This window comes from Cetorhinus maximus, chromosome 8 (assembly GCF_964194155.1).
Source record: "Cetorhinus maximus chromosome 8, sCetMax3.hap1.1, whole genome shotgun sequence".
Lineage (NCBI taxonomy): Eukaryota > Metazoa > Chordata > Chondrichthyes > Lamniformes > Cetorhinidae > Cetorhinus > Cetorhinus maximus.
In genome coordinates this window covers 3,893,434-3,908,233 of record NC_135886.1, presented here as the reverse complement: position 1 = coordinate 3,908,233, position 14,800 = coordinate 3,893,434, and the positions used below count along the sequence as shown (strand labels likewise).

The 14,800-nt window shown below is 45.2% G+C and overlaps 1 protein-coding gene across 4 annotated transcripts in view; it reads right to left on the bottom strand.

Moving 5' to 3' along the window:
• The window catches only part of LOC144683375 (solute carrier family 26 member 9-like), a 103,930-nt gene that overhangs the window by 27,227 nt on the left and 61,903 nt on the right, over positions 1-14,800 (bottom strand). For all 4 annotated transcript variants that reach the window (XM_078546326.1, XM_078546327.1, XM_078546328.1 and 1 more), the window contains exons 12-14: positions 10,085-10,180; positions 8,737-8,843; positions 3,279-3,348 (exon numbers count right to left, since the gene is read on the bottom strand). In XM_078546326.1, coding sequence (XP_078402452.1) covers positions 3,279-3,348; positions 8,737-8,843; positions 10,085-10,180 — 273 coding nt within the window. The remainder of the gene's footprint in view (positions 1-3,278; positions 3,349-8,736; positions 8,844-10,084; positions 10,181-14,800) is intronic.

The following is a 14,800-nucleotide window of genomic DNA, read 5'->3' as shown; positions in this document are numbered from 1 at the left end:
ATCACTTTACAGATGATAGAGAGTAGATTGATGGGCAGTAATTGGATGGGTTGGATTTGTCCAGCTTTTTGTGTACAGGACATACCTGGGCAATTTTACATATTGCTGGTAGATGCCAGTGTTGTAGCTGTACTAAAACAGCTAGACTAGGTGCACAGCTAGTTCTGGAGCATAAATCTTCAGTACTATTGTCGGAATATTGTCAGGGCCCATAGCCTTTGCAGTATCCAGTGCCTTCAGCATTTCTTGATATCATGTGAAGTGAATCGAATTGGCTGAGACTGGCATCTGTGATAGTGGGGATCTCTGGAGGAGGCCGAGATGGATCATCCACTCGGCACTTCTGGCTGAAGATTGTTGTGAATGCTTCAGCATTATCTTTTGCACTGATGTGCTGGGCTCCTCCACCATTGAGAATAGAGATATTTGTGGAGCCTCCTCCTCTAGTGAGTTGTTTAATTGTCCACCACCATTCATGATTGTGTGTGGCAGGGCTGCAGAGCTTAGATCTGATCTGTTGGTTATGGGATCACTTAGCTCTGTCTATCACTTGCTGCTTATGCTGTTCGGCACACAAGTAGTCCTGCATTACAGCTTCACCAGGTTGACACCTCATTTTTAGGTATGCCTGGTGCTGCTCCTGGCATGCCCTCCTGCACTCTTCATTGAACCAGGGTTGATCCCCTGGCTTGATGGTAATGATAGAGTGGGCCATGAGGTTACAGATTGCAGTTGAGTACAATTCTGCTGCTGCTGATGGCCCACAGCATGGATGCCTCATGGATGCCCAGTCTTGAGTTGCGAGATCTGTTTGAAATCTATCTCATTTAGCATGGTGGTAGTGCCACATCCAACGATGGAGGGTATCTTCAAGGTGAAGATGGGACTTCGTTTCCAGAAGGACTGTGCGGTGGTCACTTCTACCGATATTGCCATGGACTGATGCATCTGCGGCAGGCAGGTTGGTGAAGATGAGGTCAAGTGTGTCATCTACATGTTAGAAGCCAAGAAATTACTGCAGCCCAAAATAGCAGACAAACACTCAGGGTGGAATCGTCCCAGACTTGCATTAAGTGCGGTAGTGGGCGGGTAAATAGCTGTTTTAGCTGCCAGTCGCAATGCCGGGTTTTCATGCCATATTGTCCCATTCCCGGTGCGTCCTGACTCATTAATAATGCATTCGCGGGAAACACTCCAGATTGCTGGCGGGTGGGCTCAGAATTTCCAGCCCTGCCATGACCTTGGCACTTGCTCCCTCTGGGCACCAGAGCGCATGCCCACTTCATGTGGACCAGGACTGCTCCATTTGACAGATGGCACTGAAAGCAAAGAAGACGGCAGCCCTCCAATTTAGTGACACTTCTCTGGGGCACCTGCTGGCCTCAGTGGAGGGCCGCCGCAATGTCCTCTACCCCCACTCTGACCGCAGGAGGTACATCAGTCACCAATCTGGCCTGGGAGGTGGTGGAAGCAGCAGGCAGTACCAACGGGGCACAGAGGAGGTCAGCCATCCAGTGCAGGGAGAGGATGAATGGCCTCATCCACTCTGTCAGTGTAAGGCAATCGCCTCAACTCACACTCCCAAACCCATCACACATGGGAACTCACACCTCAAGGGACAACACCACTAACTCTCACACACACCCTCACATCCCCATCAGGCTCTTATCCTCTGGAACTCGTGTCCTCATCCCCTCCATGGCTCCGCTCACCACACAAACACTCCACACAGTGCCATGTGCCCTGCTCACACTCTCTCCATCTGTTTTCATGCAGGAGAAGCTGGCTCACATCAGCAGGGAGAGATTGGGGATGGAGTGGCTCACATTAGGCCCCCTCACTCACTTTGAGGAGTGTGCCATCGCGCTGACTGATGAGGACATGGACCGTGCCTGCGGTGACGGTGAGGTCAGCGGTGAACACCTTCGTGAGGAGCCTGCACCACATCATCCCTCTCTCAACACAACTGTGAGTGCTCTCTCTCCTGATTTTGACTCTGCTGCCATGCACTAATTATCTCTACTTTGGTTCACAGGGAGCTCTGCCAAGTGCCCAATGCCCCCAGCCAGCCAGTCCCTCAGCCCCATTCACATCCTCACCTCCAGCCAAGAGGACACCTCCTCCCCATTGAAAAGCTGGAAATAAGCAGCCTGGAAGACCAGTCACAGTGTTTACCCACACCCTGCACCAGCGCAGAGACACACACCTCAGTGGGGCCTAGATCTAGAGCAGGCTCGGGTTCACAATCTGGTGGTCACCGCACGGCACGTGTCCGCAGCAGGTTTGGCTGAGTTCCCCGGCTCTCAGAGGACTGCTGGGGAAGAGGCATCTGTGAGGTCCGAGTCAGATGATGAGCATCTAGATTTGGCCTCCCAACTCATCGTGGAGAGTCAGCAGAAGGCGGGGCAACATCATACAGAGCTGTTGGAAGCCCTCAGCAGAGTGGCATGCGAGTCAGAGGAGTGCGTCCGCGTGCTCTCCGATGAAGAGATGCCCATATGTGCGCGTATGGAGGTCTTCATGGGAAGGAAGGAGGACGCCATGGAGACCCTGGTCAAGCAGAGTGCAGGGAGGTGCGCAGACCTGCACGCCATTGTGGTAGCCATGGGTGAGTTCCTGCAGTAGCAATGCAAGAGGGAAATGGAGCACCTCCTGGCATGGAGGGGTGATTCTGCTTGGGCCTTACTTTGCATCCCATTAGCAGGATGCAAATTGGGTTCACACCAGCCTGCAGCAGGATTGGTGTCCCGCCATGCCGGACACCTTCGGATGATCCCGCTCTGCTCTCGCCAACGTGAAACCGATTTTTGGCCTTCTCGCCATATTGTCCCCCCACACCTGCCTTGACGCCCGACGCCAATGAGGCCAGAAAGTTCCAGCCTTGATGTACACATGCATACAATGTTGGTCAGTACAATGTTGTAGAGGCACCAACACATTCAAAATAAATAGGTGGTTGTCCATGTTGAAACAGTCATGTTGCTATTTAAGTTTTCATACACTAATTTCTTCAACTATAATTTCCAGGCAAAAGTACAATAACATGCCAGTTAAATATTATAAAGTGAAAAACTGATCAAAATAAATAACTGATACAAAAGCAAAATGCTGCTGATGCTGGGAATCTGAAATAAAAACAGATAAAGCTCCAAATACCTGAAACATTAACTCTGTTTCTCTCTCCGCAGATGCTGCCAGACCTGCTGAGCATTTCCAACATTTTTTGTTTTTATTCCAAATAAATAAAGCCTGTCCATTGCATTAATTAACATCCTTACCTTTTCGTAGATCTTGGGGTTTCTGTAAATGTCACCGGATCCTATCTGTCCCACCATATGGCCATTCCGACTGGGGAGAAAGGCAGAGAGAGAAACACGTCAGGAAAGGTGTGAGTGGCTCTCTGTGTCCCAACTCTCCTGTAACATCTACACCAACAGGAATGACACTCAAAGCCCAGACTTAAATATGGCATCGACATTTCTCCATAATGAGCTGCGTGCTTTTAAAAATAAAGAGCTTGCATTTACAGAACAACTTCAGCCCTTCAACCCTATGTGCTTTACAGGAAATAAAGTGCTTTTGAAATATAGTTATTGCTGTCCTGCCAGAAGTTTGGGAGATAACCTGCACACGCAGTAGTGTCAGCCAATTCTCAGTTGCACTCTTGCCTCTGAGTCACAAGAGCTCTGCTCAAGAACCAATGCTGACAGTCCAGCACAGTACTCAGGGAGTGCTGCACTGTTGGAGGTGCCGTTTTTCAGTTGACATGTTAAACCGTGGTCACATCTATCTGCTGAAGGTGGATGTAAATAATCCTGTGGCATTATATTGAAGAAGAGCAGGGGAGTTCTCCCTGGTGCCCTGGGCAATATTTGTCTCTCAATCAACATCACAAAAACAGATTTACCTGGTCATTGCTGTTTGTGGAAATTCGGTGAGTGCAAATTGGCTGCCAGCATTTTCTACATTACAACAGTGACTACACTTCAAAAAGTATTTCATTGGTTGTAAAACACTTAGGGCAGATTTTTCTGCCTGTCGGGCGGGCGGGCCTGACCCAATCTCCGGTGGGCGGGGAGCTGATTCCTGCTGGAGAAGTGGGCCCCGCCGCCATTTTTACATGGGTGGGCCAATTAAGGCCCACCCAGCGTGACGTCCGGCGGGAAGCGCTATGTGCTTCCTGTGTGGGCGAGGGGTGGGGGATTCCCTAAAAGCGAGAGCATGCACATGAAAGAGCTCATATCTCCCTGAGGCTAAGTGCAGCTTCAGGGAGATCGCTGACACTTTAAAAAATATTAAAAATAGAAAAAAAAAATCCCTAACATGTCCCCCTCACGTGACAATGACACATGAGATGGGACATGTTCATAAATTACAGTAAAACTTTATTAAACTGTTTAAAACCCTGCGTGTAACCTGATCCCGCCGGTGGATGAGGTTTCATGTTTTCTCTATTCCCCGCTGGGGCTCCTGGCCGACTCACCAACCTTCAGGTTGGACGGGCAGGTCCTTTAATTGTTTCAATGATCCTGTCAATGGCCTCAATTGGCCATTGACAGGTCGGCGGGCCCGCAGCTGATTTTGCTGCGCTCCCACCTTCCTGAAAATTTAAATGGGGCGGGATGGCATCGGGGGTTCCGCCTGACATCATCCTGCGTCATTTTACGGGTCGGTGAGTGGGCCCCGCCCCCTGCTTGCCAAGAGCAAAATTCTGCCCTTTGATTTGACCCTAAAGGGAGGATCCTCTTTTATCCGACAGATGGCAGGCTATTTATAAAAATTAGCTGCTGAAAATTCTGACTGAATTTCAATCCAGTTGATTTTAAATTCATTCTCCGGATGTGGATATGGGAGTGGTTTACTGGGCCACATCGCAGTTAAGAGTCAACCAGGTTAGTTTGAGACTGGAGTCACACGTAGGCCGGCTGGAGAAGGGTGACAGGTCTCATTTTCTAAAGCACTTCAATAAAATAGTTGGGTTTCTAAAATTTGATGGCCTCATGGTCACGCTTACAGACACCACTATTTCATTTTTAGCACTTTTGAAAAAATTATATTAAAATTGTCAAACTCTCATGGTAAGATCCTAACTCACATTTTCTGGATTGTGAGCTCAGATCTGGAATATTAGTCCAGTGATTTAACTACTCCTGTAAACAGAGAGATGGGGCAGTGTGGGCTTGGAGACATCTTGTTCAGGAATAAACACTTTCACAGCAAACACTTTCCTGACTCACCCTCAGTCTTTTTCCTCTATGTGGTGTGGCATTCCGCTGCAGTTTGCCCCATTACTGCTGCTCTACGTGACACAGGTCATCCAATATTCTTTCTGTATATACATAGTTTCCCCAGTCACAGCTTTCCCTGCACCTGACACAGTCCCACACCTCTATATATGCTACAGTTAACCCCAGTATTTTCCTACATATATGGTATAGTTAACCCCAATATTTTCCCATATATATGCTACAGTTAACCCCAGTATTTTCCTATATATATGCTTCCGTTAACCGCAGTATTTTCCTATATGTGTTACATTCCCCCAAGTACTCTTCCTGCATTGAAAACTTCAAGTTAAAATACACCAAGGCAAACAATGAAATTGCTCTGCTGGTGTTTTGTGAAATTGTTAAAAAAAACTCTCAACCAATAAATGAAGTCTCAGCTGCTTTTCTCTGCCCGTTGCATCATTGGAGGGCTGCATGCAGTCATTAGTTCTATCTGTGGAAATGCGGGGGAGGCTAGTTTGAAGTTTGACAGAAAAGAATTGACAGCCCGGATCCTGGCCATTCTGTATCTGCCGTTTCCTTTTCTTTGTTAATGTTAAACATAGTTTTCCTCCAGAATTCTAAAGACATAAGGAGATGGGTATTCCACCAATAGGCCATAAAAAGTAGTAGCCGGGCCCTCGTTTTAGAATCATACAGTGCAAATGGAGGCCATTTAGCCCCTTGCACCTGTGCCAGCTCTTTAAAAGAGACACCCAGTTAGTCTCATTGTCCTGCTCTTTCCCCATAGCCTTGCAATGTTTTCCATTTCAAGTCAAATAGTAACTTTTGAAAGCTACTGTTAAATCTTCTTCCACCACCCTTTCAGCAAGTGAATTCCAGATTGTAACACCTCTCTGGGCTCAAAAACAAAAAATGCCCTCATTTCACCTCTGGTTTCTTTTGACAATTATCGAGAGTTCTTTCTTATTGGGTGTCAATGGAGCTCAGGATGTTATGGAGCAGTCTAGCCCATTGTAAGTTGCTGTGAGGAGCAGCGTGTTTGCTGAGGTTTCTTCCCGAGGCCAAGAAAAATAAAATATAGGAGTTCTCGGATCAAGCTGATATTTTCACAGCTTGTTGCCTGGTTTGTCGTTATTTTGTATTCCATCTTAAGGATGCAAGTCATTGAAGAAAGGAGTTTGTGTCTTGATCCTACCTATTACCAAAAAGACTAAACAAACGAGAAGCTCGGTCAAGTCTGAACTGCAGAAGAGGCCAAGGGGGACCTAGATAGGCTATTTGGTTGTCCCTTTGAAATTATTTCCAAACTAAAAGTGCCTGTTTCATACTCTTTCATTTTGTTTTGATTTCTGGGGGATTCACTTTATGCAAAAACAAATGTAAAAGCAGCTGGCAAAACTAATCTGAAAAGGTGTATTTTTGTGGGGCACAAAAAAATAAATAAATCCCCAGATCAGGTTTTAAAGAAACGAAAGAAAGTTCTATGGAAATGATTCAGCTGTCGCTATAAACCCTATTTGAAGATTGCTTTTGCAGGACATTAGATCCAGATACTAATTTCATTTTCTTCAGCAGCAATTGCATCAGGCCCAGTTTACCCAGCTGGAGTATTTTGTTGAATACAGAAGAATACGATGAGGGGAAGGAGGAGGTGGGGGAAGAACATGGTGAGGGGAAGGGAGGATGGAACACTTAGGGTCAGAAGGGTTATTCAACACTTCAAGCCTGTTCCACCATTCAATCGGACCGTGGCTGATGTGTATCTTAATTTGCAATTACCCCCTTTGCGCTCCATGTCCCTCAACCTAACAAAAATCCGTCAATCTCAATTAACTCCCAGCCTCATCAGATTTTTGAGGGAGAGCGTTCCAAATTCTCACTACCCTTTGTGTGAGGAAGTGCTTCCTGACATCACCCCTGAATGGACTGGCTTTAATTTGAAGGTTGCGCCTTGGTGTCCCCGAGGTGAACTTTCAACTTCATATTGGCACCATTGTTAGGATCGCCATTACCTGCCTTCATACCATTGCCCAACTTTGCCCCAGTATCAGCTCATCTGCTGCTGAAACCCTCATTCATGTTTTCATTACTTCTGGATTTGACTATTCCAACGCACTCCTGGATTTTTAAAAAAAATTCATTTACGGGACGTGGGTGTTGCTGGCTGGGCCACCATTTATTGCCCATCCCTAATTGCCCTTGTCCTCCATATTCTTCCTCTGTAAACTTGAGGCAATTCAAAACTCTGCTACCCGTGTCTTAACACGAACCGAGTTCTGTTCACCTGTCACCCTAGTGCTTGTTGACCTACATTGGCTCTGGTCAAAATTCTGGTAAAATTCTCATCTTTTTTTTCTCAAATCCCTTCATGGCCTCACCCCTCTCCCTATCTGTGTAGTCTCCTCCAGCCCCACAACCCTCCGAGATGACTGCACTCATCTAACTCTGGCCTCTGAGCATCTCTGATTTTAATGTTTCACCATTGGGGTGCCTCAGCCCTAAGCTCTGGAATACCCTTCCTAACCCTCTCCGCCTCTCTACCCCACCTTCCTCCTTGAAAACACTCCTCAAAATCTACCTCTTTGACCAAACGTTTGATCCTCTGACCTAATATCCCATTACGTGGCTCAGTATCATATTTTGTTCTCCAATGAAGCACCTTGGGATGTTTTAACATTTTAATATGTTAAAGGTGCTATATAAATTTAATTGTTGTTGTCCTGGATCCACCCACCGGAGGAAATGGTTTCTCTTTGATTATCCTATCCTCATGAATCCTCATTCTCAGGATGGCAAACAGGAGCCCGATGAGGACTTAAATAAGACAAATGTAAGATGGGATCTTTCTCATTAGCATTGAAAGGGAATATTTGACCAGAGAAGAAGGTCATTCCAGCATCTAACTATCCGCCCTTCCTACAGTGGTTTTACCATCCACGTTAGACATTAGGTTTAGGGATGAACTGGTGGGGGTACGACTTAGTTGGCTAGATGGTGACAGAATGATGCAGAATGATGCCAATGGGGTCTGATCCCCATATCAGCCATGGTAGTTCATGGAGGCCTGTCTCCTTGCCTTACCCCATGCTTGATGCGGATTGATGCCCCTCGAGCTATAGAACCACTTCTCTCTCTCTTTCCCTCTCTCTCTTTCTCTCTAACAGAGAGACATGCCTATGGTCCCTCGTAGACTATGGCTAGTGACCAAGAAATAAAACTAGATGTTTCCAACAGCCATTTCTAAAGAAGAATGCCAAACATGGTGGGAATCACTTGACTACCCAAACAGTAAGGTTCTTGATTAATGTGACAAAAAGGAGTACAATGGCCAATTTATACAGCAATGCTCTATGTTCACTGGAACTGCACGTCTCTTATTTATCCTTGTTCTGTTGCACTCACTTCAAATGTCCGTGACCTTAATTATGAGATCCAGACCTTAGTGTTTTCTTCTGATTACATAATGTGAATGTTAAGAACCAATAAGGAATATCAGCATACTTACAATTGTGTTTGAAACACAACAACCAGTGCCGAGAATCCAACTCCAACAGCCACCCCATAGGGCAAACCGAGCAGAAATGCTGATAGGAAACTCACTATCCACACACACTGAGGAGTAAAGAAAGGACGTGTGACTTGTACATGAAAGAAGCAAACGTTCACCACAGAAACAAGACTAATGTTTCATATGTAAAGACTCGGAGTGGGGTTTGTCAAGAGCTATTGCTCAACAGCACTTTCAAAATAAAGAACTTGGAAACCAATGAGGTTGATCCAAGCAAACCATTTGTAATTTCTGCTGCAGATTCATATCTCTGGCACTTTCATGTGGGTTTCCTAGTTTTGCCAACTCTTTTCCCTACCGCAGTTCCTTTACCACAACTATTCACCTCCCCCTCAATGTTCTTCTGTACTACTGTCTAATTTTGACTTCCAGTTTTTTCTCTGGAAACTGCAGATTCATGCTTAGAATGCAGTTCCGTGGGCAGTAGCTGCTTTTGTGCATCTCTCCTATGTGCCCATTTTTCATTCATGAGCCTAGGCAGCCAGTGCTGGCAAGCTATTCAACTCTGGAAGGCACCACGGTTCAGGATGATTGTGCCCTTACCCAGCATCCAAAATCTGCCCACTTTCCAGCAAGAGACACTGTGTAGCGATCAAGAACATGGCTGATTTTTCGCTTCCAAGTATCTGTACCCTCTACCAGCCTGAGAACTTTGTGCTCCTCCAATTCTGGCTTCTTGTGCATCCCCAATTTTAATAGCTCCACCACTGATGGATGTGCCTTCAGCTGTATGTAAATTCTGGAATTCGCTCCCTAAATGTCTCTACCTCTCTAGCTCTCCATTCCTTTAAGGTGCTCCTTATAACATGCCTCTTTGACCAAGCTTTTGGCTATCTGTAAGTGAAAAATCAGCCATGCTCTTGGCTATCTGCCCTAATAGCTCCCTATTTGATTCAGTGTCCAATTTTGTATGGTGACATTCCTGTGAAACACCTTGGGACATTTTGCTACGTTAAATGCGCTATATAAATAGCGGTGTTGTCGTTATGATAATCATGTAATTTGGTGTAGACCAGGAATCAAACCTGGGTTGTGGACTGAATCATTCAGCTCCATAATGTCAGTGCAATGAGCAAGTGGACCCTCTAATTCTAACAGATTTCACGAGACCTTTGAGTAACTCAGTTTTTACGGTTTTAAAAATGCACGCTCCTAAAAACAGCATGTTAGGGCAGAGGTACTAGAAGATGCATGTTCAAGTGTACCCTTGTACACATGTCTTGGCACACCACAGTTAACCCATTATTTGCATATCTGGCACTTTATTGTAAGGAACCCCACTTACACAGTCCAGTTTGCTTTTCTTCCACAGGAAATAGGGGTCTGTGATCTGCAGCAAAGTGTTTTTCAGGTTCACTGCTATCAGTGCTCCCAGCACAGCCTAGATTCAAAACAAAGCACATTCATGTATTTAAATGATATCAAACGCTGCTTTAAAGAAAAAGGTAAGGATTATGTTGCATCAAAAGGTTGCCAGAGTAAACTCTTATCTTTTGTATGCTATCACCGTCTATTTAAAATATTTTAACTCTTTTAGTTCCCAGTTCCCTGGTATTACACTTTGACTCACTTTAAATCCCATAACTAGGCAAGAGAGAGCCTATTTGGTCCATCTAGTTCATCCAGCTGTGGATGCCTGACAGTCAGATTCCTCAAAAATGTGCCCAAATTATGGAGATTCACATCGATGGACCACACCATGTCTGTCCTGAGGGAAAAATTGTAACTCACGATCAAAGATGAATCTCTTCACAAAGGTGTGAAGGCCATCGAAGAATACAACTTCATCAGTTCGACATGTGGAGGAATCTATTCCCAAGAGTGAAATACGGCGTGTATCGCATCACAGGCCACAAAGCATCAGATCATTCCACGGAATGCTCAATCGAGATTGCGAGCATCTCAATGGCACTCCTCATCGCTGTTGGTCCAAAAGGCATTGTGCGACAAACTCTACCATCGTCGTTTCTCGCAACTTTCTCTGACTTCTGCGACAAACACTCTTCAGGCTTACGGTGACTTGATTATTCCAGTTTTTTGGAACAATCACCAGTTCCAGTGCACTACAAAAATGTCATTTTAGGCAAGTTCATGTTCCACGTAGCAAAAGGCAGGAACTTTTTGGGGAATAAATCTGTTCGATAAGTTTGGCTTCAAAGTTGAAGATCCCACTGGAGCACACACTAAAGTGATTGATGATACTGACTAACGCACAGCAGTATCTTTCCTTAATGACCAGATTTGGGGAGATTATAAGGTTATAAGGTCATGCTCCTCGTGTCAACATATCAATTCCGCCAGTTTTGCAAAATTTGAGCCAGTTGCTGTTTGCGATTTGTGCTGAATTGTTACAGGAGCTGAAATGACTTGAAGCAAATGGTATCATTGAGCAAATCAACTCATCCCCATGGATATCGAACCTAGTCATTGCACAACGCAAAAATGGCGAACTTAGGCTATGCATCGACCAGAAGGCAGTCAACAAAGCAATCAATTCAGACAAGTATCCACTTCCTATGATGCAAGAACTATTGAACATCATTTCACGACTCCACAGATTTCATGAAGCTCGAAATGTGACAGAGCTCTCTGCAGATCCCACTATCGGAGCAAAGCCAATATCCTACAGCTTTTGTTACTGATGAAGGTGTGTTTCAGCACCACAGAATGCCCAATGGACCAAGTTCAGCACCTAGTGTATTCCAGAAGATCGTTTCTTTGGCCTTGTCAGATGTTGAAGGGACACTGAATCTACTCGATGAGATTTCATCTACTCGATGAAAGTGACAAAACAAAACATGATCAGCGGTTATCAGCGGTGCTCACTCAACAGAACTTGATGCTCAACAAGGACAAAAGCACGTTGACTTTCAAGTAAATCTACCTGCTGTCATTCTGTGCCCTAGAAAGTCAATCGGAGGCCATCAATGTGCATTTGTCCTTGGTGAGCATCAAATTCTGTTGTGCGAGTCGAGTGAGCACTGCTAGTAACAGCTGATCATGTTTTGTTTTGTTGCATGGCAAATCCTGCACATGACAACATCAAAGCCATGTCTTTCTGATCCTGTCCAATGTGAAAGATTTGCCATCGTTCCTCGATACTATCAACTTTCATCACAAATTCGTTCCTAAGTACGCAGGAATCGCTGAGCCTCTTCGACCTCTACCGCACTAAGATGCACAATGGACTAGGACAACCACTTAGTAAACAGCATTTGACACGTTAAAGGTGAAGATAGCATCTCCAGCAGTCCTTGTGCATTTCAACCCGCATATGGAAAAGTATTTCCCAACAGGAGAGTTAGGATATGCGATTGGAGCTGTACTCTCACAGTACATTGAAGGAACCGAACAACCAATCGAGTACATGCCATGTCCATTGTCAAGAACTGAATGCAAAGACTCTATTAGAGAGTGGGAAGCAATAGCCTGCATCAACACTTGTAAACATTGGCACATGTATCTCTATGGTAGAAAGTTCACTCTTCGGACCAACCACCAAATGCTGACTACATTGTTAGGTACATCAGGATCAGGCCATTGACCTCTACACACCTACAGATGGTCAGATCATCTTCATTAGTCCAACTTTGAGGTCGAGTACCTCCCAGGTTCACGCAACCTAGTAGCCTACTAATGCTTATCCACTCTTCTCGAGTCGGTGTCCTGAAAGCATTACAGTAATTTATAGTGCGTCTTGCCCATGAAGGATATCCGGGTGATATTAAAGTGAAACAACGATCCCTGTGTAACAATAGATCGCTGTATAAAAGAGATCATTAGAAATTGTGTAGCTTGTACACTGAGTGGAAAATCTGTTAACTGTGTCCCACACCTTTACCCCATGGTCAATAAAACCATGGCAACAACTCCAATTAGATATTTTTGGAGAAGTGCCAGCAGCCCCCAGTAATCAACGTATTGCTGGTTCATGATCTACGTAGCAAATTAATGGAAATCACTACAACAAATCCCATAACCACCACTTTGGTCATTGATGTTTCAATGTGTTTACAAAATGGGGTTTCCCTGAAACTACTGCAGTAGGCAATGTTTGTTTTCCAGTCAATTCGCGGAGTTCCTAGCAAGCTATGGAATTCATCACCATCTGGCATCGCGACACCACCCACAATAGAATGGTGGCATCAAATGACTCAACAGGGTGATGTAGGACAGTTTGAGAGCTGGTATGTCAGAGGGGAAAGTGTTTGAACAAACCCTTCATATCCTACTTTGCGCATATTGATCCAAACCACACTCTCTGAAAGGAGAGACACCAGCCGAACTTTTGATAGGCCATAACTTTCACATGCCGCTGACCATTCTTAAGCCACCATCACTGACCGATGAGAACGTCAGAGTGAAAGCAGAAGAAATCGCAAAGCAGCAAGGTAAAGCTAAACGTACTTCAAACAAATGAACACGCGCCAAGGAAACCATGATTGAAGTTGGAAATCGGGTTCACATCAAATGGTCAAATCGAGGCCACAGGCTCACATCATCTCTGCCAAAGCAGAAAAGGTAGTTACTCCAAACCAATACTTACCTGTTGGACGGTAACACAAAGTGGAATGCAAGGCGCGAGCAGGCCGGGATATTTTGAGGAAAGCAATTATAAGGATATATTTCCTTTACCCGATGTGCGACTGCAATGTTGATCACCTGCCTCATCGAGGTGATCACACAGAATCACAGCCTCAAATTCCTAGATCACAGAGCCATCACCAGCGACCTGCATATCCTAAAGATTATTTCTGCGCTTAGAGAAAATGGACACTTTGAACTTGTGGATATGACTCAATGCACATACGTTTGTTGTTTAGGGTGGTTTAATTTTAAATAGGTCTTTTAGTTTGACAAGGAGGAGAAGATGTTGTGTTCAATGATTCAGTGTTTGAGTACGTGTGTCTATTGTTCTCTGTGCTGTTAGTCAAGCCTCTGGGTTACAGAGAAAGAGAAACTGAAAGCAAACTGGAAGCTGGTGACTGCATACATTTTAAAAAAGCTTTTTGTGATAACATCCTGTTCACACCTAGAGCACAATCATGTGCTTTCGCTGGTGGCGAACTTGGAGGTGGGAAGGGCATCTACTTAGGTAGATGCCAGAATCCCACCACCATCCCCCCTCCGCCAGAACTTAATCCTGGGCGGGGAGGTCCATGGTTAACCTTCCCACCCCGCCATCTATTGAGGCCATTAACTGGCCAATTAATGACCACGTAAGGGCCTCACCCTGCCTCCGCTGGTATTACCCCAGTGGCAGGGGTCATATCTGTGGAGTGCACAACAGGAAACAGGTCCTGTTCAGTGGAATTGAGAGCAAGGAGCAGAGGTAAAGGCTCTGAATTAGAGACAGAGCTGCAGGGAGCAGACTTAGAATGTGGTGGGCCTGCGAGAAGCCAGAAGATCTGAGGAGACAGCCGAAGGTTGGTGGCTCCTTACTAGGCGCCTTTGGAGCAGTGTGGTTCTGCTTGGCAAGGCCAAATATCTGGGAGTGTGTGTGGAAGTTGCAGCTTGAATGCACATCGAGATCCAGGCTAAAGGAACCTTGGGAAGAGAGGTTGAAACCCTGGAGGTGGATCCTTGTTGGAGACGTCCGAGTGAAAGCATCGTTTGGAAGAGAATTCCAGGGTAAGCTCTTGGAACGTAGAGATTGGAAACTCTAGTGAGAAAGACAGGGTTTCAGTGAGACTGGGTTGCTCACGGTGTGACAAGCGTCTGGGGTGGTTGATGAAAAATCCATTGAAATTTGGTTTCGGAGTGTAGTGTGTCCGACCACGTTCACCTATTAATTTACATGGACTGCATACTTACTGTGAATGTATAAGACAGATTTTGTAACCTGTGATAGCTTTACAAATTTGTATATATATCTATAAAGGTATGGTTGGGGTGAAGGAGCGGTGTAATATATTTTTTCTTGTTTAATAAATGTTTTATTCTTTTTATTAAAAGTTCATCAGCAAATTCCTGTGATTCTGTCCAATAGCCACCCTCCATG